Source organism: Anoplolepis gracilipes, chromosome 3, assembly GCF_047496725.1.
Source record: "Anoplolepis gracilipes chromosome 3, ASM4749672v1, whole genome shotgun sequence".
NCBI classification, from domain to species: Eukaryota; Metazoa; Arthropoda; class Insecta; order Hymenoptera; family Formicidae; genus Anoplolepis; species Anoplolepis gracilipes.
In genome coordinates this window covers 6,518,060-6,545,863 of record NC_132972.1, presented here as the reverse complement: position 1 = coordinate 6,545,863, position 27,804 = coordinate 6,518,060, and the positions used below count along the sequence as shown (strand labels likewise).

The 27,804-nt window shown below is 36.3% G+C and overlaps 2 protein-coding genes across 5 annotated transcripts in view; one reads left to right on the top strand and one right to left on the bottom strand.

Annotated features, from left to right (window-relative positions):
• So (SIX homeobox 1 protein sine oculis) overlaps positions 1-24,019 on the top strand; it is a 50,253-nt gene extending 26,234 nt beyond the window's left edge. For 2 of the 4 annotated variants that reach the window (XM_072889245.1, XM_072889244.1), the window contains exons 4-5: positions 1,757-2,219; positions 3,230-4,603. In XM_072889245.1, coding sequence (XP_072745346.1) covers positions 1,757-2,219; positions 3,230-3,514 — 748 coding nt within the window. In that variant the 3' untranslated portion in view covers positions 3,515-4,603. Of the gene's footprint in view, positions 1-1,756; positions 2,220-3,229; positions 4,604-15,361; positions 18,865-23,615 lie in introns of those variants that run through there. The other 2 variants (XR_012046424.1, XR_012046423.1) reach the window with 2 other exon arrangements.
• LOC140664262 (uncharacterized) lies at positions 23,610-27,777 on the bottom strand. The gene is made up of 5 exons (XM_072889247.1): positions 27,596-27,777; positions 26,956-27,192; positions 26,391-26,571; positions 25,537-26,327; positions 23,610-23,720 (listed from the first exon to the last, which is right to left on the bottom strand). Exons 1-4 carry the CDS (start codon positions 27,615-27,617, stop codon positions 26,159-26,161), a joined length of 609 nt encoding a protein of 202 aa, XP_072745348.1. The 5' UTR covers positions 27,618-27,777; the 3' UTR covers positions 23,610-23,720; positions 25,537-26,158.
• Between the last annotated feature and the right edge of the window lie 27 nt (positions 27,778-27,804).

The following is a 27,804-nucleotide window of genomic DNA, read 5'->3' as shown; positions in this document are numbered from 1 at the left end:
ATGCTAGAATACAAAAAGCGACGTCTCGACTAATTAGATATTTTATCTCTCGCGTGCAAGAATTGGAGACCAGTACATAATTACAATCATATAGATAACATCTCGTAAGGGGTGGTATATGAAAAAGATCAACGCGATAAATGCAGTTTTAGACGTCATTCTCTACTATGTACCCAGAAGAGAGAATATATCTATTTCTCTTATTAGATTCAATTAATTGAGATCTTACCGTATTTATATGAAAGTTGATACCGATAAGGTTTTTTAATTTTTATGTACTTTTGCGATAAACAAAAAAATATAAATTTTACACCGCTAAGTGGGATTTTTCTGCTATCATTGATAAAGATAATATTTGTTTGTATCCAACTTATTTGAATTCGTCGAAGCAATTCAAATTTACAATATGCTGACTTAAATCCTTGTTTTTATCTATTTAAATTCACATTTGTAACGTCTAAAAAAATTAGAACATTTATTTAAAACCATGCATACACTAATTTATATTTAAATATATATTATACTGAATATACATTTTTTTTTTGCTCAAATTTTTTTACGTAATTGTATAAAATATTCCAGAAACTCGTTGCAGTGATAAATTTTTACTCTATAAAGTTGCAATATTCGAGATGTCTTCCGTGTTCTCTTATCACTTCGGTAATTTCTCTTTCGTACACGAAGACCGGTTCTCGAAAACACCCCGTAGAGACAAGTGTCGCAGCACTTGCCTTGAACAGTGCGATATCACCGGTCTCGCGTCTAAACGACTTGTAAAACAAGCGCTTAACGATTGCTGGGTACCTGGAGAAGATAGACAAAGAAGGGGAGAGTGAAAAAGATAGAGAGAGAGAGAGAGAGAGAGACAGAGAGAGAGAGGTACACGAAGGGGGGAAGCTTGGTCGGACCCGTAGGTCCCCACGTGCTTCGAGGAGGTCCAGCTTACTAAATTGAGTTTACGAGACGTCAGGAGCGTCTCTCTCGTCTCTTCGCTCTCTCTTTTCCCTCTTCTTTTTTCTTCGCGTCCTCTTTTCCTTACCGTCGCGCGTCTCTTTAAAACCATACTCTCCCTCCCTACACTCGATGTCCGCCCTTAATTCACAAGTACGGGAGAGGCTGGATATACCCTTTTCTCGGTACTTTACGCGCCTGTGCTGGTGTTATCTTAGGCGATATTATTTCGATTCCCCAGTCGATCGGCGTCGCTGGATTATCGCGAGACTCGCACTCGCGAGCGCAATTAAATCGAGCTCCTGGGATGTCTTCATAATGGAATGATGGAGAATGTACGACTAATAAGGAGGGATCAATGACGAACGTATATTAATATTTGTGTCAACTTCGATACACGCGCGGGATATTCGACGAGACGACAAAATGACGCTTGAAATAATTAGAAGATTTGGACTAATAATATTTTAATTCTTTCACGGTGAAGGATTAATAATTTTTCAAACATAGGCAAGAGCGCGGATAAAAGCGAGACGGTATAGATATATGAAACGACCGTTAAAGATTACATTTGATAACGGCGAAACATAATAGGATATAATTAGCATAACGGCTTAAACGCGATGTATGATAATGGCGTAATTAACATAAAAATTTATTTAAACCGGCTTGCGTCCAATCCGCTGCTCTTTGTTCGCAACTTGCTTCGCGTTTCATTTATGCAAAATATAAATCTTGGAAAAAAAAGAAAAAGAAAGATCAGCTGTCTTTTTTTTAAAAGGCAAACGCCACTTTGCTATTTCAGTGGACAGAGGGAGGACAAGACTCACGGCGGGGGCTTAGGGGACTCCAGCAGCGAGAGCGGCGACGAGACGAAGAGGCAGTCCGGGCAGCAGCCACAGCAACAACCGTCCTCCTGTGCCGTTCAGCAGCAGCAACAGCAGCAGCAGCAGCAGCAACAGCAGATGGTGGACCACCAGCAAACCTCCGGGATGTACCAGCTTCCGCCTCCGGTCACGGTCTCCAGCCCACATTCGTATCACCAGAGTCACGGCACGTCCTTGAGCCACCCGCACATGCAACACCACGACACGAGCAGCGAGAGCGGCGATGACAAGAGGAACCTCCATCATCAGCTGCAGCATCATCTTCAAGTGGGCACCCATGGCGCCCATGGTCTCGTTCATCCCACCGCTACCTTGCCACCACCGCCCAGCTGCGCTCAACAGAAGAGTCAGCTGGATTACATGCAGTACTACAGCCCACAGGTAAGAAACTTTTTTTTTATGTTTCTTTCAATTTACGTTCGTTATAACAAAGATTTCTCATATCGTTTTCCGCGCAAACGTGTTCTTAAGGGATTACACCTAGTTATAACGGAGGAAAAATGGTGTTTTTAATGAATTTTATTTTTTATTTTATAATATAATATTTGGACTTAATTTTAGTGTATTTACATTTTAAAAAATTTCAAAATATTTTGAATTATGGCCGCTCTCCCGATGGGTCTTTTTTTTCTGCTTTGCGGTGACCACTGTAGTTTGAAATTGGCTCATTTAAAGTGAAATTTTTTTGCGGTTATTAATTGAAAAATATACATTCTATAGACTGGACGAAAGGTTTTATGAAAAATTATTTTTATTCAAAATGGTAGCTGTCTGAAGAAAAAGTTCGATTTTCATCTTAAAAAAAGGATTGTTTTTTATTGATAAAAAAGGAAAAAAGCAATATAAAAAAAAATCCTTCATCCAGTTTCTGCTTAAGTATATAAGAAATAAGTTCACAAACTTTCAAGAGAATCGATTCAGTAGTTTTTGCGTAATCGTGGTCACATCGATTTGGATAATACACTTTTTAGAAAAACGCGTTCAAAATTTTGTCTTATAATTACAGTAAGATACTTATTATTTTTTTTAAACTTACATAGAATCATCTATTTTCCCCAGATCAACATAATTTTAAACACATATTTTCGAGATATTATACTTTATGAAGATGAAAAAAAAAATGCGATTTTTCGAATTTTATGACTAGGTTACTAAATTTGTCTTATAAGAACCAAACATATTATATTGTTCTATAAAAGAAATTAAAATAAATATTCAAAGATAACAAATTTGTAAAAATATACTCAATTCGAGAATTTCAAAATAAAAGAAGATTTTTCCGATTTTTCTCAAGAATTTATAAACCTTATATCATGAGACATTGATATTTAAATCCTATGCGTGGAAACGGATGAGACGAATATAAAGAAATCTTTTTTTTTCTGCGATAGGACTATTTAATTGGCACGCCGACCTCCGCGGATCTGCAAAAGTCCTTGCCGCACACGGCGACGTCGATGCAGATGGGCGCGATCGCGCCTTCCATGGGCGGGTTAAGCCCGATGGGCCCCTCGACGATGCTGTCCAACACCATGCAAGGCGTCAACACCATGAACACCATGTCGATGAACGGCATGGGCATGGGCGCTTACCAGGGTATGGGCTCCATGGGGATGTCGACGTCGCACGCGAGTTACCATAGCGGCCTCGTGTTGGGCGAGTACCATTCCTTGTGACCTTGGGCCCCAAGTACTCAAAGCAAAAGGAGCCAGGAGAAGACTTAATGCACATCGGCGAGGCGCAAGACTCTCGGTCGATCAAGGTACTTTTGAATGGTTTGCTGTGATATTATTTGGATCGTCAATAAATTATTATCACCAAAGAAAGATGAAGAGAGCCTTATCTATTGATATTGAGATTTGCTTAATGTATTACAAGAGAATGTGAAATTATTTAAACTATTAATAAAAATTATTATTAAGCCCAGTGAACGATCTCAATTTATTGTTAACGCAATTATTAAGTAATAAAAGAATTTAAGTCAAAAATATCTTTTTTTTTATCGCGGCAATAATTCCTTGACGATCCAGTAATGTTCAGAATAGGAAGGGAAGTTCTCTACGGATATATCGTTTCGTTCTCCGTAAGCTTTTCCTCGATGAGTATTTTAAAGCGTATGAAGAGCGTCAAAAATAACTACTATTAGGCCGTCGCGTCTGCCTCGGTTTTTAAAAAATTTTTTAATTGCCTAAATAAATTAATTTCTTATAGATACACACGAAAAATAAGAATAAACGTATAATTAATTAAAAAAGTATTTAAAAAAGTAGTTTTTTAATATACTAAATATATATTTTAATAACTTTTATAATATGATTTATAAAATTATTTAAATGAGTTATATACATAATTTTTAATATAAATTAGTATATTATGTGTTAAGTGAATAATGATGATTCGAAAAAAGACTTATTTAATTAATATTATTTGTTTAATTTTCAAGGAAAGAAAATAACTTTTTATTTACAAAAATTTCTTCAATTTTCTAAAAGATCTCTCATTCTAAGGATATACTTGAGAACAGGTATCAAAGGATACCGAGGCGGCGATGACGTTTCCGAACGAAATATAGCAAAAGACATATTAGCATTTTACTTTCCCAGTTCGTAAACTCTTGTGGCAAGCCGGCTAGACCGGCTTGTGTTTACTGCTCTTTCCATAAGTAAACAACGGGCAGAAAATCCTGCCTCTAGCTTTTCTGTTCCGTATACTTGGCGCCATACTTTTTCGTGTTTTTTTTTTTTTTTTTTTTTTTTTTTGCCCAAGCGGAATAAATTGCACAAAGATGTTTCTTCTTTTTTAACGCACGCAGAATACAAGCGACAGAATACAACTCATTCCCCTTATCGTCCCCCTTCCCCCTGCCGCTTTCATTTCATAGATTTGACCTACTAATTAATTAGCTGTAATCAACTACGCTCCTCTTACACCGTACGCTTTTGTGTTTGTCCTGTATGTACATATGTATAATACACGCATTCGACATATTATTAAGTTAATCTCGTCCTTATTCGCTGCCTACCGGGTGTCCCTGAATCATCGACTGGATTTTATGATTAAACAATTATGAAATTTTTGATTTTTTAGTGATTAAAGTTAACCCATATTTGTTATATTCGATATATTGAGCATTTTGATTCAATAATTTTTATAACGAAAAGATACAGTGAAAATTTCTGAAAATGGGACATGAACAAGACGTAAAATATTTCAAAATTCAACTTGTTTTATTATTTCTATAACACACATTCTTCCATAGATGCATGGTTTGTGCGGAATGAGGACGTATAATTATTATTATATTTAAAAAATCATTATCAAAAGAATATATATTATATCAAAAGTAATTATTATTGATAAAAATGTGATATCACGTATAGTAATTGAATTGAATAAAAATACTATTAGGGATGGGTATAAAATTTTAGGGTACTCCCAGTAGACAGTGAATGCTCGTTGCATCATATGTATAAGATAGCATAAGTTATCATTTATTCGCAGTTCGCAGTCTGTACATAACTATATATCTGAAGAAAAAGAAAGAGGGAGAGAACGAGAATGTATATGTTACGCGAAAAGGAAAGAATGTAAGAAGGAAAAGGAAAAAGAAAGACATTATGTAAGAGTATGACAGAGATAGAAAAGTCGATATATTGAGATGAATCGTTAATTTGTTATTCAAACGAAAAGTATATTAAATTGCTTTTTTTGTTCGCAATAAAATTTCTTTATTTTTTATTTTTTTAACGTAATTCTTATTTTCTTACAATGAAAAAATAAAATTAATTTTTATTATAATACGGCTAATACTTTTGTTTAAATAATTTTATTGCATAGAGAACTGCGTAAGAGAATCATTAGATATTTTATAATTTTTGTATACACCAATGTTTTTAACGTAATTCTTATTTTCTTACAATGAAAAAATAAAATTAATTTTTATTATAATACGGCTAATACTTTTGTTTAAATAATTTTATTGCATAGAGAACTGCGTAAGAGAATCATTAGATATTTTATAATTTTTGTATACACCAATGTTTTATTTCATATAATTATTTTTTTTTTACATTTTAAATATATTAAATTAATTATTGTTACTGTTAGATTTGTGTAAAGTCGCTTTTAAAGCGCTGTTAGAAAGTGAGAAATTCATCTTTAAATGTCGACTTTTCATACGCAAAATATCTCGCATACTTGATGTCCAGAATATTCCGTTAGCTGCGACATTGCCTTGTAGATTCTTATCTAGGATGTTGAGGAGAGAAAGGATTTCCCTTACGAGAGAGTCCTCGGGACGAAACAGGGTAGGGGATAGAATCGAGGTGAAAGCAAAGAGATAGACGTAGGGTGAAAAATAATAATATCTTTGATCTTATGGCACAGAACCTACTGGCGTTATTTTTATTTTGCACCTTTCACATTTATCGCGTTCTGCGTGTTGGTTAATCTTTACGAAAATAATCGCGCACCCACAAAACTATGTTATAATATATAATATTTATTCGACAATTCGAAAGTGCCACATTATGCATTACAATAGACAGAATATTAACGACTCATAAAAGAACTCAATTAATATAGAATGTATCTGAATGAGGAGAGATAAAAGAAACATAACATAACAATAATTTTAAGAATGATACAACAAAATCTTCCGCTATTTGACAGAATTTACGATGCAACTAAATAACTTGCATTTTCGAGGAATAAGATTTTTTTTATCTGAAATAGATTTCTTTTATTTTTATGAAAATGATTTGTCGGTTAGTCTTTAAAAGCTCAAAGTCAAAGCCAATCTCGCTAGGTCGTACGTTTTATCAAATTACATTAGACGTAAGAATCGATTGAAATCATGAAATAAGTCATCATTCTTTTGCATTCGTAAATCACGATAGTTTTAATCAAGCTTTACGTTAGTTCCTCGTACAGGCAGCAAGCATTATGCTTTCTTAAACAGATAAATTATTGATAAAATTATAAGCTGTGTACATGCTTCAACTCATGAATGCTAAAGAAATTATTATTAGGACGACTATTATTTTATTTTCTCGCATTTTCAGTATCGTTCAAAAATATCCATACACAAGTTGTGGTGCACAAACAGGCAGCTTCCGGGACTGTCTCTTTCTCAATTTTTCTTTTTTTCTTCCGTGTATATTATTACTTTTGAGATAATTTTTTAGGCTCGCAAAGCAGTAATTATGATCGAAAGCTACTTAAGAAATTTTCTACGAAACGAACGCTGCGATTCGACCAAAGTTAAAGAATTAATTTTTACGAATAGGATGTTTAATCATAATGAGACTCTTGCACAAATTACGCACTCGCACGCAACTCGCGCATACAAACGGAAGGAGCGAAAGAACATCGAGGAAGCGAATGTGAACGAGAAGAGAATTGTGCGAGTGACGCAAGAATGATTATTAATAATGATCGTTATCATCATCTCTTGGTCCTCTTCAGTTTTCATTCGTGTATTTTAGCGGACAAACCTAACGATGCACAACTAACTAAGACGAATTGCCGAGAATGAATATGAACTGTCGTTATTCATGAGCGTGTGTGTATGTGTGTGTGTGTGTGTATCAGTGAGTTGTATGTGTGTGTGTGTGTACGTGTACGTGTACGTGTGTGTGTAAACGCGAGATGGGAAGGGAGACGAAATGATGCGTAAGTAGATATAAGTTAAGAGATCACGATGTACGATCGAACTGTAATCGAGTAAAGTTGATGTTATTTAAAGTAATAAGAGATGCAATGTTATCTGCGTTTATCATACACACACGTCCTCTTACAATATCCCACATACCTTTTGCTTATTGTCAGATGCTGCCGAGTAACCGGAAGGGGTAAGTAACGTCGCGATAGTATTTTTTTTATTTTTTAAAAAATAACGAGATTAATAGCAGAACAACAAGTTTTAATTAATAAAATCTAGATATAAATTTTAAGAGCATTTATAAGAAGCGATAAATAAATGTGTGTTTCGAAATTGAATACCACACACTCAAAACAAATATTTTGTTAATGTAGATAGATTTCTAGATGTCTCAATTAAAAAACAAATTTATCGCTACTTTTTGTATCTGTTAGAATATTGTTTCACCTATAGAATTTATAGCAGCAATATTCTAGCAAATACCTCTAGAAAATTTAGATTCCGTTGTCAAATAATAATTACAAATATAATTGTCTTTGACAATAGACCTTAAAGATAGACATCACAGAACAATTTTCTGTCTAAATTACACTAATAATACAGATATAAATTCTGTCTGTCATTTAAATTGATTAATTGCAAAATATATGCAGTATCACGGTATTTGCTAATAATTTATCTGTTTCAGTTAATTTTTTACACCTAGAAAATTTTTGTTGAAGTTGCAAAATCATTTTTTTGAGTGCACGATATACCTTAAAATTTGAATGTTTATGTCTACATTCAAGTTAATATTCAAGTTTCTTCCCTCTCCCTCCAGATTTAAATCCATTATTATTTTCACCATTCAAGTTCATATTTTTGTTCTTGTCTAAATCCGTATTAAAATTTACATTTTTGTTCATTTATGTTCGTTTACATCCAGATCCATGTTCATGACCAGGTTTATATATATATATATATATATATATATATATATATATATATATATATATTCACACGCAGCATGTTTTCTCGAAAATTTTACACATAATAGAAAGAAAAAAGATTATTACTTTATCGCGTCAATTTCCAAAAATTCTGAATTTAATACGTTAATAATTGATAAAATAAATAAAAGTTAGGATCACACGCACACATTTACCGAATTAACTTTTTCATGTTATAAACATGCAAAAGATTAATCTTACTTAGTTGTAACATTGTAACGAATAAATACCGAGATAAATTCCCGTGTATCAATGAGGAGAATTTCATCAAAATTATATTGATGAATGAACGAGTCAAAATAATAGTCGCGATATAATGCAATGATGTTGAATAAAAATCTTTTCCAAGATAATATTTTTACGATCGGCGCAATCGTAATGAGAATCGTAACGCGTGCAAGAGCATTATGTGAAAAAGGCAAGTGTCTGGATCGTTTTTCCCCTCGCTGTTGGCGCAGCGCGCTAACAAGTAGCCATTGTGAGCTCCGTGTCAAGATGCTACTTGACAGTACACTCTCTTTCTTTCTCTCTCTCTCTCTCTTTTCCTTTCGTTCTCTCTCCGAGGACCCTCTTCAACAGGGACCCACATTCGCCCCGTTCCATCACCAGTGTATACCGTGTATACACGTACAAACACACAAGTACACACACATACGAGATATCTCTGTGGGGTCTGTGCTTAACTTTACGATCTCCGAAAATCCCTTCGGAGCTTAGGGCCCCGTCGCGCGCGGCTAATAGAACCGAAATTATAACAGGCCGATGAGCATGCGTCGACTGCTCTTATTCCGCCTCGCTGACGGATTCAGAAAAACCGTGAGGGAAGCTGAATGAGAAATCAACGTAAGGAAATCGTGAAGATTTTTATTTCGTTGAATGTCTGATTTGCGATCTTTTTCTAATGATAATTCAATTTCCTAAAGAAACATATATGATTTCTCTTTTATTAAATATCTAAAATAATATCTGATAAAAAGATTGATTTTTTCAGCAAAACAAATTCCCTCTCGCGTAATTATATATGACTCGGAAAAAGATTAGGAACATTAATTAAATTTGTAAAAATAAAATCTCTGAGCGAGACGTCAATGCGTTGCGCTATAGCGTTCCGATGAATTCGATCAAATCCGAGCTGCGATCATCTCTACGATAAGAAAGAAATCGAACACAAAGGAACGTCCGGTCACGTGGAGAAGCCAGATGCTCTCTTTCAGGATCGAAGAGGATATTATCTGAACTGCGCTGGTAAATATCGGCACAAAAAGGAGGACGAAGATCTTATCTGTCTCATCGCGATCGTTGATAGACCTAATAGCGAGCCGAAGGACGGTCGTTTTGAAATAATTACCAGTTCATATCCGTAGCACCGATCTTTCCGGGTTCTGTCGGATATATTGTAAGATCAAAGGACGATGTTCTCTTCTCCGCCGATATCTTTTTATTTTGCGAAAAAAAACCGTTACAGAAAAAATTATATACTCGTTTTATATATTTGTTTTTTTTTTCTTATAAAGTAACTTTTTTTTTTTAATCTCTTTATACAATAACTACAAGCAATATTATAAATTATTTGGATAATTGAATTTTAAATCATCCAAAAATTATAACTGAAAAGAATTTTTGCACACATACATGGAAGCTTGTGATACATCCAAATTTATTTTTTTTTTGTCTCGTGTGGCGCATCCCCGTTAGAGCGAAAATAATAAGTTTTATACTGTTACAATGCGATCATTACGCGCCGGTAATGACGGTGCATTCAAGCACGAAGAGAACTGCAACACACCACCGGCCTTTCCTCGCATCTGCTCAATTGCAACAATGGGTGTGCGATGCGCCACCCCACGAAGTTCCGAGCAGTATACGATGATGTTCCCGGAACGTCAAGTCCGAGTCGGGAAAAAATTCTACTCGCATTTATATATATAACAAAATCACATGCTACATTCTTTTGTAATTTTGTCTTTATATCGCTCGATACAATTATTTTGATTTTCAGAGCAGCTGAGAGAGTTAGAAAGAATGTGTTTTAGAATTCTCTCATATAGTTCTTGAAAGGGATTTATAAAATAAATCGAGTTATAAGACAACATTAATTACATAATATATTTTTAAAGATATATTTCTCAATGATATTATTAAATTAAATATATATTAAATTATAAATTAAATCATAGTAATTCTTTAAAATAATCTCTGTTACTTTTAACATTCATGAATGAAAAATCTTGTTTGTGTAATCAGTGATGAAAACAAATTCTTCCTTCTACACAATTCTTTGTACAAGTTTCTCTTACATGACAGGAAAAAAAACGGGTCTCGATTACGGGATACTTTCCGAGCGCGCGAGATCGAATTTGAGGATCATTGGCGTCGCGTATAAATCCATTAAATCCGCCACTTACAAGCGATCGATGTACGAGTAAATTACGGACGTTGGCTAACGCGCTTGTAAGCGAACTTAGACGGGCACCACGAAGACGAGCGGAGGAGCGATTTCGAAGGGGGGAAATATTTATGGGCAGACCGACTGAAATTAATTTATGCAGCCGCATAGGCTGCCACGTAATTTATTCGCGGGCCTCGCGACGATCACTCACTCTCCTCGCGGGCTTTTGTGTGTAAGGAAATCCCGGACCATTAGAAACGAGCACGAAGAGCCTCCGCGTGTCGATCCCTCTTCGGGCCCTCTTCCGAGTCTCGCTGCTCGATCGAGTTCGTTGTTTCGCGAGCACGACTCTACCGAGATCGGTCGGCGATGCCCCAAAAAACGAACAAGTTTTTGGTCCATCTGGTTGGGGAAGTAAGAGATCTTCGAATGTTTGCATCTTAATATCATGCCACAATCTATAATTGCAGGACCTCCGTTAAATAATAGAAAATATCGCGCTTTGATATCCTATCCTATTTTTTATTTTAGATTTTATGAATTATTAGTATTGGCATAATTTAAGAAGGTATAATATTTTACATAGCCTGTTTTGTAATTTTGCAAAAAAGAAAAATTAAAAAATTATACTCTCTACAAAAAATAGAATAATCTCTAAGAAAAATAGTAATAATATCTCTAATATATTGTATAAGATTCATGTTCTCGTATAATAATTTATGAGTATTTGTACTCGTAGATTCTTAATTTTCAAACGCTTTAGTTTTGAAGATCCTGAAAAGATCATCGGAATCGAGCAATAGTGCGTCACGACGTGTTGTGCATTCACGAGGATGCGCGGTCGCGTTTCCATCATCGGGAGCGAGATCCAGGAAGGATTCGCAAGCAGCGCGCGGCTTAAACAAGAGGGATCGCGTCTCGAGGAAGAGCCGAGGCGAGGATCTCGCGGCGAGATCTGCGGTGCACCCGCGTTATGATTTGTGGGCATCCAGATCGTGATCCTGTCCCGGTCGGCCGGCCGGTTGGTTGCTTGGTAGAGTAGAGTAGAATAGAGAGAGGGCACCCACGCTTTCCAGGAACCGTCCGCGTGGCACGTCCGCGGCCGGCGCGCGAGAAAGGAAGAGCGTAAGATCCGCACGGGAGAGATCAGCCGGCCCCGATTACGCCGAGGGTGTAATGGACAGACTAATTTGTGAAATTTAAATTCCGTCCCCGACGTTTTGCCGCGAGGCGAGATGAGGCGGAGCCCGGTGTCGCGGGAAGGAAGGGGGTCCGGGGGGGAGAAGAGAGAACGAGATAAATCGCGGCGTTCCCCCCCCTTCCCCTCCCTGGGGAGGGCCAACGGTGGATCTTTCTGGAAAATCGTAGGTGGATAGGTACTTTGTGTCGCGACACGTTTCATGGGTGGCGTAGAGCTGTAGATGTATGTACGTGCGCATCGCAAAAATAATTCCCGGCGAGATTGGCATCAGGTTGATAAGAAAGATCTGTGGAAAATGCGTTAGGGCTAGACGCTTTAGGAAAATAATTCGCGGTATGATGCAAATCGGTTAACAAAAGTCTGAAAATGAAGGAGTCAATTTTATATTATTGTTTAGATTATTTTGTGGAATAAAAAAAATATCGATGCAATAATTGCAGAAATTTCAGCATTCACTTGTTTCCTTCTTTGACTTATTATTCTGCCCAGCATTTTGCAATATTGCAATTTTTTGTTAAGAAATGTACGTTATTTTTTAAATCCTCGCATGATCATATTTTTCATATATCATCAATATTACAGTCATTCGTTATTTAAAATGTTATTTAAAATTTTTATTACGTACTATATACAAAAGTATTATTTAAAATTTTCTAAATCTATAAATCCATTTTCATCCATAGATATTTTTTATTCAAGGTAATCTTGATCACGATATTTTTTCTTTAAAAAAAAAAAAAAAAGAAAAAATATATATACCTATTCTACATAATACTTTATTTAGAATAGTATATATATTTTTTTCACATATTTTGCAAAAATTTCATGGATGACAGAAAACGAAGGTAAAGAAAGACAAAGACGGAAATATAATGAACAAGATGTTTAAGCGGTGGCGGATTAGAGGCAGCTTCTCGCTGTACGGTGAGAAGCGAAGAGAAGAGGGGGGAAGGGGGAGGGAGGCCTATTGTCGGACCGCATAATACGGTTATGATTTAGTTTGGGACGTGAGGATGCGAGTGAGCGAACGAATGAACGAACAGACCGAGGGGGCCTGACTAGGTGGACGGGGGGGGGAGGGGAGGAGGCAGGGAGGAAGAGGGCCATTGGTGTCAGATTACGCCGGGGCCCGGACCCCGTCTGGAACATCCACACGTCCGCGTAAGGACTCACACGCAATACCGGGCCCCCTTTAAACGTACGTGTGTGCGTGTATATACGTTCTCGTTTTTTTTTTCTCCAGAAAGATTGTCCCCGCTTTCCTCGCTCCCCTTCTCATCCCTTTTTTTCTCTCGTGTGTATTTTGAACATTTTTTTATTATTTAAAGTATATTTTGATTGCTACATGCAATTATTGGAGAAGATAAATATTAATAAGATCAGTTGAAAGGTACAAAGATATAGAAAAGAATGCAAAGTTGTCAGAAAATTATAATTGTTTGACAAGTCATCGTTTTTTATGCGTTGACTATCATTTTTTTTAATTATTGTGTAATGTATAATATTGTAATATGTATATTTTTAACATCCAATTTATATTAAATATAATATAATTCATAAATCTGAATTAGCATATATCATGATAAGATAATTATAATTTCATAATATAAATTGATGATATTTTTTATAGATTCACGAGGATAAAAAAATATAAATATAAGATACGAAAATACGTAAAAAAGGCTTTAATAAACCACTTGTAATTAAAAAAAATTTAAGATGTAATTGTTCGACCGTTGTCGAAAGCATTACATGTTTTGTAATAAACATAAAAAATTCTAAATCTCATTTTATACGTCATTTATACATGTAAATCAAAATTTATAATAAAACACTTAATAAAATTTTAAAAAAAATTTTCACCAGCTATATGCTAAATAATCCTTAACGTTGATGATTAATATGCACCGTAATGTCTCTCGTCAAAATGTCAACAATCGTTCGAACATCTTGGACTTTTGTATTACAAAAGAAAGCGATCCGCCATCTTTCGGCGGCGGTTCTTTTTCCATCGCGAACTCGGACGCGAGTTCTACGAACTCGCGAAATATGAATATGATTATCTCGGACGTGTTCTTGATGGGAAGCCAGACCTGTCTCGGAGGTGTCACCTTACACCTTTTCCCGCCCTCACATCGGATCCTGACTTGGCGTCCTGACACATTGCTCCCCGTAATCAAATCTCGCGAATAATTGCACCTCCTTCCGATCGCGAAAATAATAATGCTACTATCGATTTTACGTGTCGAAGGAATGTCTCATATCAGACATTTCGTAAATTAGAAATTGAAGAAGAACTCAGTATATAATTTTATTAAATTTAGATTTCGATGTAAAAATTATTTTTTTTTCTTTCGTAAAAAGTGCGATAATTGTGTAAAGTATCCTTTTTGAAATACGTCATTTAAAATTATTTTAGATTAAGAAGACTACATATACATATGTATCAGTTCCGTGCAATAGTTGTACCGCATAGATCCGCGTGAAAACCAGTTCCACCCTCTTATTTATTCCCTTATAACGAAATGGAGACGCCAGCCACTAAACATATGTCGAACATCTCGGGAACCCTCTTTACAATGACACCCCGAATTTTTGTGTTCAGGGATTGGCCGGGCGATTCGCCCAATAGAATCCGTAGACAACTCTCGAGGATTGACAGCTTCCATGGGGAGTCTATAGGATTAGGCCACGCGGTGACGCAAACGTAATGTCATTACGACAAATTGCGATCCTCCTTTGGGATAAACGCTGAAGCCAGTTGAAATATATCGAATTAATTAATAGGATATCTCTCATAGAACGCACAAACGCATCGACCCACTGTATAAACCCGGAATCCTATAATATTGGTTGTTAATTGAATAATCATTAAAATTAAATTTTTTAATTATTTTTAATTCAAAGTTTTTTTATGCAAAATTAATTCGCATGAAATGATAATGTCATTAAATAATGTTATTATGAAATATTTATAGAAAAATATATAATTCATATTCTCTTTTGTTTATTAATTTTATCTTAAATTAATAAATTAATTAAAATATTGTGTTTATATTTATGCCATTATAGATAATGTTATAGTATTGACATATAATTTTATAAAAGTTTGTAAATTTATAACTATATATTTGAAAATTAAATAACATAAAGATATAAATTCTAACTTGGTCGCATCAAGGCAATACAATAACGAGTATTAAATGCATATCTCGATGTTTAAAATAGATACGGCGACCTTTCAGCATTCTGTGTAATAAATATTATTTCAAACCGTTTCAGCACTCGACGAGGCTTAAAGTTGATAAGAGAATGAGAAGAAGGGAGCACGTGTTTGTCGGGCGCTCATCCCGCTCTCCAAGGGTTGCTAAGAGAGTTGGCATTAGCTACGATATGGGACTCTCGCCCTTATCCGCCATCTGTATACAACGGGGTGCTGGAATTCGATTCATAAACGTCAAACGCGACTGTTTACGCTGTTCGCACCTCCATTGTCGCCCTTCGATTTCAGGATGCCGACCTGCCGATCGTTCCGCACCCCGGGACACAATAAATACATCCATCTCCGCATGGTATAATGCGCGAAAGGAGCCCGAGCGGCTCTCTCTCTCTCGTATCTCCGATACGATCGGTAGTTACTTAGCACTTCCACGATACTCGATGGTTCGATGCTTATCGAACCGGCCCTCGTTGAATTTATTGCGGGCCCCTGCGGAAAAGAGGCTGACGGCCCATCTGCATCTTCTCCTCCTCGGCACGATCTACCTCTTTTTTTTTTTTTTTCCTTGGCGGAGATCATCGTTCTATTATACCTCTTTGCGATACTTGCAGAAACGATAGAAGAAGGGTAATGTGCGTGGAAGATTACATCGTCTCGCTTTAGACGAATATAATATGGTAGATAATTAATTTTTATTTTGGCATTAATATTGTATCTTTTATAGAGTGCATCAGAGAAAATAGTAAACGCGATAATTATATATTATATATTTTGTAATAACTTTTTAATTATCTTTATTTGTTTCAATATAGGGAAAGTATGAAAAGCTATCGTTAATCTGTACCGCATAAAGATAATTATTTCCCTTTTTTAAATATATTAATTGATTTTTTTTTTTTATTACACAACGTGAATTATTTTAAAACGAAAGTAATTATACTTATAATAATTTCCATAATCATTTAATTTTAATATGAAATTAAATTTTTGCCAAGTATTTAGGTCAAAACGTTCAAAGTAGATTTTAAGTGACACACTTTCTCCAATTTTGAAAGTCGTATCGCATGAAACGTATCGGAGCAAACGGGAAACTACGAAATGGTTCATTCAGAAATGTCAGTCAAGGAATGTTCTCCTACAAGGAATTACACGCGTGTGTACACGTATACGACACTCGCGCGGCGTGACCTACCCCACTGAGAGAATCGTGTTTCAATACAGAAACCGAAAACCATATCATTACGTAGAAGCTCCGTTTCGCGCGTCGCACCGGTGTTGCATTGTCAAGAATTGCATGTCGTTTCATCGACCGATTCAAGTGTTCGGCAATTCGCAAATTGTTTCTAGGATGTAAAGGGAGAGAGAGAGACAGAGAGAGAGAGAGAGAGAGAGAGAGAAAGCTATTATTTTACACTCATTTTGAAGAGGATAGATTGATCGATTTTCATTAAAATTCTTTTCCTATTCGCACGATACTGATAACACAAGGTACTGTTACGTTTTACCAATCGAAGCGAACACGTATTTTGATTATCCTTTTAGTAATAATTGATCATCCGACATCTCCAGAAGATTGCGGCGCCTCAGGAGCCTCTAGAGCCCTCTTTGGATCCCTCCTCTATTTACATACATAAATATCTCTTTATATAAGAATTTTAATATCCCTAAATGTGATATAAATATAATAAGATTCTATTCACGATTTCAGAGAAGGCTATTATATATTCATCACGTAATATAAACACATATATGAATCATTCGCAAAAAAGTATGCTTCTTAATCGGTATAATTTGTCGCGATTGAAAAGCTAACGGTCGAAATTGCTGGATTATCATAGAAAGTGATTTTTCGATATCACGAACAACCTGGCAATTGCTTTATATCGTTATAGAATTACCAGCGATTATAAAGATTAATTTGTGACACGATCGAAACTTCGCCGTGCGATGTAGGCTCTCGAAGCTCGGTCACGTCCGACGAAATGTACGGAGGAAGTGAAGTCTCTCGCTGAGGGTTGGCGACAAGTTAAAGTATTAAGTAGCCCGTGCGTCGCCGCGTCCGCTGTCAGTCTCCGCTCTAATTAATCGTAATTGACGGCCGCGCGAAGTCTCGCGCACATTGCCCACCGCGTGCCTCTCCTTGTCATAACGCTACATAATCATCCACGGCGGGGCTCTTCCGTTGCTCGCAGAAATCTGTCGATGGAATTTCATCTGCGTTTGCACTTGGCCGAAATGTAAATATACTATCGTTTAACTCACAACTCTCTTCTGGACACAATTTCTGAGAACTTTTTAAGATACATATCGATAAGCTACTATGATATATGTTGTCGAAAAATGCAAAACATGTATTTTAAAATTTAGGTATTTTTCAGAAACTCTTAAGATGTTTATCTTTGAGAGAGATATTTGTGTATAGGTGATCCGCTTTCTCTGCGCCAAAAATTCAAGAATATAAATTTCTTTCCTCAGACTTTTATGTTTCGGGTCGAGTCTAATTTATCAAAGCGGAAGCAGGGAAAATATTAAAGACAGAAGAGGAGGAGGAGGATTCGTAATGCACTCCATTATTTGCATCATCGTTACGTATTTCGATGTTTGCTTGCAACGATAATGAATAAAAAGCGATAATGAACATTATCCCGCTTACATGGCATATGTAACTAGATAATTACGAGTATAAGGTATCGGTTAATGACTGCGATCGTGTTCGCGGCGCGCAAACAAAATCGGTTAATTATATTAATGATAAAAACACGCGCTATACGCGCTCGAGGCGTGTCATTTAGCTGCATCGGTTATCAGTCACGGAAAGAGGGCGAGAGACAGAGAGAGAAAGAGACTGTCGTGTCGAGTCAACGTTTATACAAATTAACCTACGATTTCGAATTAAAAAATTCTATTGTCCAATAACTCGAGTGAGTATCAAAAAAGACTGACGTGTGCGAAGACGGAACAAGAGTTGCGCAACTTGTCGAGCAATTTGCATGATTAAGTTCACCCATTTTTTTCTCTCTCCTACTTCGGCCTGTCCGCGCACCAGATACTGGATTCTCACGGTACGCCAATTGGAGTCAACTCATCTAAATACTCGGGCTACCCGGCCTCCGCTATTACGGACGCGCGAGAGGAGGCCCATTATGTAACTGACGTGGACAATGTTGCCCCGCATTCGCCAATTGGCCGAACGTCGCGAACCTTTTTCAACAAATGTCCCACTTTAGAATTATGAATGAGAACCTCGTAAAGGCGAACGCTAAATGCATCGTGATACTGTATCGTATCATACTTATCCATGTTGATGTTACAGATAAACAATAATGAGATAGTTTCATAATTTATATGTAGAATGTTTTTAACGTTCATATAATTTAATGTATTAATTTTATAATTAATAATTTTCAGTAATAATAATAATTAATAAGGCTCTTAAATAAAACTAATAACATCAGCAGATAGGTAATACGAGCCAAACGCAAATAAAAACTCAGGATTAAAAAAAAAAAAAAAACAAATAACACATTTAATTTAAATATTTTTGTTTTTTTTTAAACTTGGGTCTTTATTTACGCTTTTACACCCTGCACTTGGCTCGTATTGCCTATTTCCTGATGTTATTAATAATAATTTTAGATAGTAGTTAATTTTCCTGTTATTTCGAAAAATTAGATTTATTTTTTGTATTTAATTCTATAAATGTTTTATATATGTATATAGGAGAGATTTTAAAAAGTAGATGAGATCAATAAAATGGATGTGAATGAAAATTATTGTGAAAGACACGATTAAAATGTCGATGGAAATTTATTGTCTAATAAAGAAGTAAAGACGCATTATACTGTCAGAACACGTGGAAAATTTTGAGATTTAACGCGCAGCGGCATTTGAATGATTCTTCTCGTAATAATCTCCACCTCACTAATAAAGCCATTGTCTAGGTCCGGTTAGGCACGTCTAAAAGCCTAATGACTGTTTCCTAGAGAGACGCGCCAGTCCGAATACAGAGCGAATTAGAATAATTCGTTCCGTCTGGCTGCGTCACTATCGCGTAAGATTGTCGTCGTCGTCTGTTGATTTCAGCTTCTCCCACAGTATATAAACATAGTTTTTTTGCCCAAATATTCATAACAAGTAACTCATTTTATTCTCCGAAAATGTGTAATTGTCATTCCGCGGAAAATTAAAACCATGAAGCACAAGATCGTGTTATATTTCACGTTTTGCGAATCTCACAGAATGTTTGTTTTATTTAAAACTATTTTATGTCAATCGAATTTTACAAACGTGTCTTATATCAAAAAAGACTAATTTATAACAAGAAAAAATACTAAAGAGTTTTCATAACTTTAAAGTGTAATTTTCTTTTGCGTCTCACGATTTCAAACGTCACTTCAATACTTAGTCCGCGTTCAATTAATCAACGAATTATCTCCGATTATATATTAGTACATCCGTAAACAATAATAACATAGCAATAATATACTGTATTATTAAAATGTATTTAATAATACAATTTTAAATAAATTTGTACAGATATGGACGACAATATCGAAATAATTGCGTCGCGAAAATATTATAAGTGATGAGAAAAAGAGAGACGGAGGATTCTGATCTACGAAATATGAATTATTTCCGTGGGAAGAATAACGCTACAGGCTCCTCGAAAGAACGGAACACTCGTCTCGACAGAAAATTTCTATCCGATGCCCGCGCCAGAAGGAAATCATTTTTTCTGCGTTGGCGCAATTTGCCATGTAAATTCGATCGTAACATGATTACACGCCTTGGCAAACTATAACCGGGCTCGTCGCCGCCGTCGATTGTCGAAGCTAGACGTCGTTCCGTCTTGATCGATCTTGTGATCGATCTTTCGATATACGCATATAGATATAGATCCTACCGGAGATCGTGCCAGATGGCCTATGGGACGAGACGAGACCATTATGTGGTCGTCCGAGAATCCGTAATGAAATTAGAAATTAAAAAGAAAAAGAGAGGGCCTACGAGCTCGATCTGAATTTTCCTGGAATTTCTCGACCGCCTTTGTAGCTATATACAAAGAGCTCTGATAATGGATAATCTTCTCTTACACGATTAGTGATAGCTAAAGAAAAATAAGTAAAAAATTGTGCGTATATAATAATTAGTTTAGTTTAAAATCGTAGAGAGTTTGTAACAAAGAAGTATAATATTCGAGGCGTACTACACTGTTTAAATTTATCCCTGGGGGATTCATTACTACAATATTATTTCTACATAAAGATATTCTTATTTACGATTGCACAAACCTGTCTCTATATGTTCGTACATAAATAATCTGAAACAAAAATTCAAAGAGAGGGAAGAGAGAACTGTAAAGTTCCACAGAGGCGGAGAATCAGATAAATCTCGACTTTAACTTTATGATGCATTGTCACCTCGTGTCACTGCATTTAATGTTTAAGAGCAAGCGCGCGCGTAACCCACGAAGAGTGGCGTTGTACCACGATCAAATGTATTGTAATAAAAAAAAAAAAAAAAAAAAAAAGAAATCATCCCGTTACCGGTTGTCACATGTCGCGGATAAAAAAGTGTCGATGCCGCAGGAGAGAGGACTCGCGTACACAAAACTCCAGCGCGCACTGCGAGCAAGGCGTATACGCGTAACTCGTGTTCGATCACCCGTTAAGAAGGAAGCTCTCGAGGGGCCCCGATGTCCAAGATAAGAGACAGACGTCCCCTCATGCCGTAGTTTGGGGACCAGCGGCCCCCTCACGTAATCCACGAGTACGTCGCGACGAATTTGTTCGCCTGCCCAATGAGCCATAAGTGCGCCCCCACACTCTCCCTGGACCCGTTTGCCACGTTCTTCCACATCACGACGAAGAAGCCGCGAAACTGGGCCCGCGTGCTTTAAAATGGCTACCGTCCACATCATTGGGCCCGATCGATGAGAGAAAGTATACGTGGAAATTAAAAAAAAAAAAAAAAAAGAAAAAAAAAATGAAAAAAAACCGACGCATCTCTCATGCGAATCTTTTTATATGCGATACGTAAATTTATATGTAATTATGAAACCTTTGCAATTAATGAAAATCGAACAAACGTGTATAAACTGTATACGTTACCGTAATATTAATATAAATATACTAACAATGTTTAATTTATAATAAATCAGTTTTCCATATAATGCGATATGGAAAACTGCGATGCGATATTTATCGTTGAGAATTTACGTGGCAGATATAACGGTGGAGAGGGACGGTGTACCTTGTGTTATCGATACTTATCGGAAAATATGGATCGTTCGGCGAAGAAAACATTAATAAAATGTATGATGCATTAGTAATTTTTACACGCAATGCGAAAACTCTGCGGACGCGGCCAATTAGAGGAGCGGGATGCAACATTCAATGAAAATATACAATATACGTCAAATATTATGAACAAGGCAAAATGACATCCTGTCTTTGACTTCTCGTCGATCAAGCTTTTATCTCGTGCGTTTATTTTTAATATTATTTATGTATTATGATATATATATTATATATTATACATGATAATTATTTGATTTTTCTCGTTTGGGCAAAAAAAAAATTTATTTATTGAATGCTTAAGCTTTTTAGGAATGACCTTGTTAAGCGCGGATTCCTGTTTGTCACATACGCGTTCGAAATAATTACATCAGGGTCATTTGTTACCACAAATAAAAAGTGTCGAATCCGGCTTGAAAGCGTCGCCGTCGGTGTATAATTTGTCCATCGAATAATGTGATGTTAATAGAATGGTGTATTGGGTACACCGACCTCATAAATCATTGTTAATTTGGCCAAAACCATTCAATCGCCGAGCCTCCTCCTATCTCTCCTTCTCTCTCTCTCTCTCTCTCTCTCTCTCTCTCTCTCTCTTTCTTATTTTTTTTTTTTCGTTTCTCGCCGGCGATCCTTCGACTGCTCCTCTTCGTGCCGGCTCCTGCCGGTTGAAGGGATCCGAAACGATCGTAAAAAGCGAGGGCCCCTTGGATGACCGCTGGTGGATGTGGTCGTCCGCGAAATTGCCCCTCTATTTTTGTAACCTACCTACTGCACACGCTCCCGTTCGTCTTTTTGTTTCCACGCATTTTACTAACTGACCTCCTTTTCTTTTTCACAAACTTCACTACTGGACGATCATGATCACCGATGTGTCACATGATTAATAATCAACGGATGATCTCTTATCGCTGATAAATCGATAATGTTCATTGTGATATTTATTTAAACGAATATCATTAAATATCTTGAAATATAATCCAAGCCAATTATATGCGATAATATATAAGAAGCCGTGTGATATTGTTTAAATTAATGAGCTAGCGGCAGATACATTATCAAGTAGTAGACATGGTAGTCACTAATTAACGACTCTTTGGCAAACCGATAATTTGAGGATCTACCTGCTAAAAGTTCGAAGAAGAAATTAGGTTGCTACGACAACACAAATTATATGCTCAACAAAGAACAATCTTATCGGTCCCGTCTTTGTTCTTGCTCTTAACAAAAGAGGAGACATCTTCTTCTTAAGCATCTCTTCTAAATGACGCATCGGGACCCGATGCGAGCTTTCACCGATCGATAAGTCAGCGGACGAGTCGGACACATTCAACATTGTGCGTCGACTCGCGGTTGAACATGGTGGAAACGGTTATCCCGAATTTTTGCACCATCGACCTGCGGTCGTCGAGCGACACGATTGGCGGAATCATCGCGGTACTTTCATACTGGAAAAAGGTACAGCGGGAGGGAGGGAGACATTGACGAGGAGGATGCACGGATGGCGAACGCGAGGGGGAGAGAAAGAGAGATGGGAGACAGAGAGGGGAAAAGGAGAGTACGAGGCTCGTGTTTCCGGCCGGGTGAACAACAATGCCCGCAGACAAATGAGCATCCCGCCTCCATTGTTCGCCTGATCGGCACGGCGCAGCCTCATCCCGGTTCCGCTTGCGCTACTCCGGACCTCCCTATGTCGCCGTCAGGGGCCCATGTCGTCCTCCAACACCCGGTTGGGGGGTCCTCGATCAACCTGATGCGGGCCAACACCGATTAAACATCGCTGCTTCGTCGAATCCCCGTCAACGGGAATCTTCTCGTTCTTCTCCTTCTTCCTCTCTTTTTCTCTCTTTCCACCCCCGCTCCTCTTACTCTCTTTATCTCTCCACCTGTCCGATTCCTTCTGCTTCTTTTGTACTATCTTTCGATCGTTCTCTTACCTTTTACTGAGCTTTTGTCTCTGTATGTTCGCTCTCTCGTGCTCTGCCCGTTCTTCTTCCATCAGCGCGTTTATTATGTGCTCCAGGTGGTGCGGTTCCATCGCGGGAGAGGTACAGAAACTGGAACGAGTGACGACTCTCGTGCGATATGTCAGACATCAGGATTATGTGGATCGGAGTTGCGGAAAATACTGTAAATTATACGTTAAAACTGTGATGAGAAAGAGTACGCAAAAAATAAGAATGTAAAAGTAACACGAGATAAATAAGAGAGTTAGCGGTTTCTCGTATAAAAAAAATAGCACACTAATGAAAATGCGAAATAATTAAACACAAAATCAGACATAGTAATTATAACTTGCATAGTGTCAATATTGTTATGTCATAAACTATATTGTTATAAATGTATGTCTCTAAAACACCATACGAACTTTTTTACTTAATTGAAATATTAAGATCTCTTTCAAAAAATCTCTTTATGCCTAAGATTCTTATATTGCATATTGTCTTTGCACATCTTACATTCTTATCATTTTCTAAACATTTTCTACGATTACAATATATTTGTTCACATCTTGCGTATAAATAATTATATAATTTTATGCGCATCATATTTCTTGTTTCTCCTCGTGTTTCCTTCAAAAATGTAATATCTCTCTGATTGAAATCGTAATCACCTGTGAATTATGAAGTATCAATAACTTGAAACTTAATTATCGGATCGCTCTTGGCCGTTATATTTGGATATGTCTCCTGAGCATACGTCATCAAGAATTAGCATTCTGTTTTAAAATATTATTCGGCTAATTACGATTAGACACACATTCGATTTAGCTCTTGCATAAATAATTACTTCAAAAATCAACGACGATGTGTGCCAATATCCTGTCATAATTTAGATCCTATCATATCTTGTGCTATCATATTTAGAATATTGTGTTATTTATGTACGTCGAACTTTGGCAACAGAGATGACAGGATATTTCATAAGATCGCTCGACCCCGAAATAGTTATTGGATTGCTTTTATGACATATTATGGATACGGATTGCATCGCACATACGCGGCGACGTACGGGTGCGGTTTCGATGGTCGATTTCCGGCGCGGGGTCCCCGATCGAGAAACTTACGAGACAATGGACCATTCGTCCATCGCCGGAGACAAATGGTCCGCGCGTAATGGCACGAGCGAGAAAAAAAAGGAGAACAGATCGAGGCGAAACGGAAGAGTCCTTATTCCTCCTTCCTTATGCGACGCACAAACGATCACTTGCGATTATTACCCATGGGAAGGTAATGCTGACCGAATCGATAGTTGCTTGACTGAACCGGACTTCCGGTTGCATTTTGCTCCAGGCTGTCGTTACAATATGCTTCGATCAAATTTCCAAACATGGCATCAAAATATATATATTTTTTTTGTTTTTTAATAAAAAGAATATTGCAAGAGATACTTATATCAAATTTTATACAATTGTGCCATTTATCGTCAATTAATATATGTACAAAATATACGAATTATTGAGAAAATTAAGTGAAATAGAAGTAAAAATTGTTAAATAAAATAAAGCAAGCATGTTTTTAAAATAAATTCGATTTCTAAGCATAACATGATTTCATTCAATTTTATAGCTATAAAGAAGACACTCTCTCTCATCAATTTTATTAAATAATTTTAAAATACTGATATGTGCATATATCTTAAATATTATTCAATTTAAAATAATATATATGTATAATAATATATGTATAACAAAAATAAAAGAATTTAATTTTAATAAACAATCAGAAATCTTAAAAATACAATAATTAAAAACTAAGCTGATTAATTAAAGAAACGTGAAACAATACTAGAAAAGTTTAAGGCAAAAATGGTCCAAACAACTGTTTTTAAAAACGAGTCTTTTGAGTTTTGTGCAAATTCAATGTAAGCTATTTATCTCATATTCTTATTAGAGAAAGTAGATTGAACCATCGCTGCATCGTACTCTTCAATCGTAAAAATACCTTGTAAAAATCCAGCGAGGTTCTCAATTGATGCAAAGTGCTTGTATAGCCAACTGACAATAAGATGATGTCGTCGGTTGGAGGAGACCAGATGTCACGTAAGGATTCAGGATCCGTCGGTCCATTCACGGCAGCTCCTGTAGCGCACCTTGCTCGAAACAACGTCGACCTCCAGGACTAAGGAAATCCGATATACCACGACGGTACTGGAGAGATGTGCGTTACCCTACTCATCCATATTCCGGTCCGCTCCAATTCCATTAAACAACTGACAACTTCGAAGCGAAGCTTGGCCTTCGTGCGCGAGTAAATGTTATAATTTCTACCATCGATTATATCGACTGATGTATTGCTTATCTTCGACAGCAACTTAGCAACGTGCGGTCAGTGACACATTATATGCCATCGCGACATTTTGCACATTATCAATCGTATCATCCGATGCGTTTCAAGTCTCTTCATAACTCTAATTTTTAATAATGAAAAGATCCAGACCAATAATTTTCATAAATAAATGCGTGTGTATTTTTTTATTAATGAATTTGAATATTGTAATCGGAAAATCAAATATTGACCGAGAAATATTGTCGGATATGATTGTTTTGCGGGATGATAGTAAAGATTATTTTTTCGTCTTTGCATAATAAGAGTTGCATTGATTTAATCTATCTCCAGCATAAGGTGTATCGCATTGATTCGAGCCATGACTTTTCTGACGCTCATCAAAAGCCTTCATATCGGCGTTTAATTCCTCGTACGGTTGCGTCACCGTATCGGCCAGATCTTTGCATCTACGATCGTTTGAAAGAGGAAATGATCTCATACTGTTCACTAATTATTTCGATAAGTCGTACCGGATTGTTCTATGCATTTGACAGGGCCGGCATTTTTTAGCGGCCGCGCGTGCAGTTTTATCCAAGCCAAGTTGTTGGAAGACTTTTAATCCTTTTCGCCAAATATCCTTTTCCTTCATAACTTTCTCCATGTTCGACATCGACGATTCGGCTTCCGACGACGATTCATACTCCGATATACCTTTACAAAATATTTCATCTTGATTAGTTTATATTCTCGATTAATTATTCTACTTTTATATGTAATTTTATATAACGAAAATAAAAATACGTTTGACATAAAACATCTGTTGTGTAAATATATATAAAATTTTAGATATATATATATATATATATATATATATATATATATATATATATATTGTTAATTTATGATATATATGATCAATCTATACCTTTTTCTTACGTTATGATAATGCAATTTGTAATATAAACTTATGACGCGTTAAATATTTATTTTTCACATCATCAGTTATGCAAAATATCACAGTAAAATGATGAAAAATGTATTTTTGCCGAATATGTACATATTATAACCTAATTACTTATACATTTGATCTCATACCTTTGTGGGGTTCTAAATTCTGACTCTCCAAAAATTTCCAAAATGCTTTCACTTTTTCCTGTTCATTTGTACTGTTCTTTTTTCTATCGAATACAAATTCCATATGAGCTTCCTCATCCGTCGAACCCATGTTGAAATCGCGCGAAAGCGGGTACGTACATAAAATTTGATATAACCACTTCACGACGTCACTTCCGCTTGTGCAATTCAGCGCAGCCACACGTGTAAACTGAACGTCTAGTAACATCGATCTGGTTAAAATTACTACTCGATCGGTAAATAATTATTTCTATTATAATTTATTAGAAATCAACTATCTCATGACTTATTCTTGTTTTTTTATGAAACTAAATATAACATTCCTCTTTATATTTTGTCTGATAATTATTTAAATTAAATAATATAAACGTAAAATTAATTTTATTATCTCGATAAAATTGGCGCCAAATTCAAAATGTGGATTCGCAATTTACGTGTTACATACGTGTGAATAACAAATAATACGAATAAACGGCAAATATTTTTATTTCAAATTCCATGTACTTTACGTCGAAATCGTATAGATAGAAATTATGAATTTTCATTAAGAATTATAACCTCATCTCGGATTTCAAAGAAACTAAAATAAAATAAATCTTACGATAATTCCGTGGCGTTTCCATTAAATCCGCAGCGATATGTCATAATTGTCAATTCAAATTTCCTCCATAAAATTTATGTTAGTCCTCACTATTTTATCTCCGAGCACAGGCCACAGGCCACAGGCATAAATTGGATGACGGATGATGTCATTGCCCCGAAATACGGTGCGCATCGTTGACGCGCAGCCTCTCAAGATGGCCGTCACGT

What these genes read in the sequence shown, in the direction of transcription:
- LOC140664262 (XM_072889247.1), bottom strand. Translation starts at nt 27,617, where the DNA reads ATGGAAACGCCACGGAATTATC. An exon ending in GGAAACGCCACGGAATTATC is followed by an intron (nt 27,193 to 27,595) that starts GTAAGATTTATT and finishes CGATGTTACTAG; the next exon opens with ACGTTCAGTTTACACGTGTG. An exon ending in CAAATGCATAGAACAATCCG is followed by an intron (nt 26,328 to 26,390) that starts GTACGACTTATC and finishes AAACGATCGTAG; the next exon opens with ATGCAAAGATCTGGCCGATA.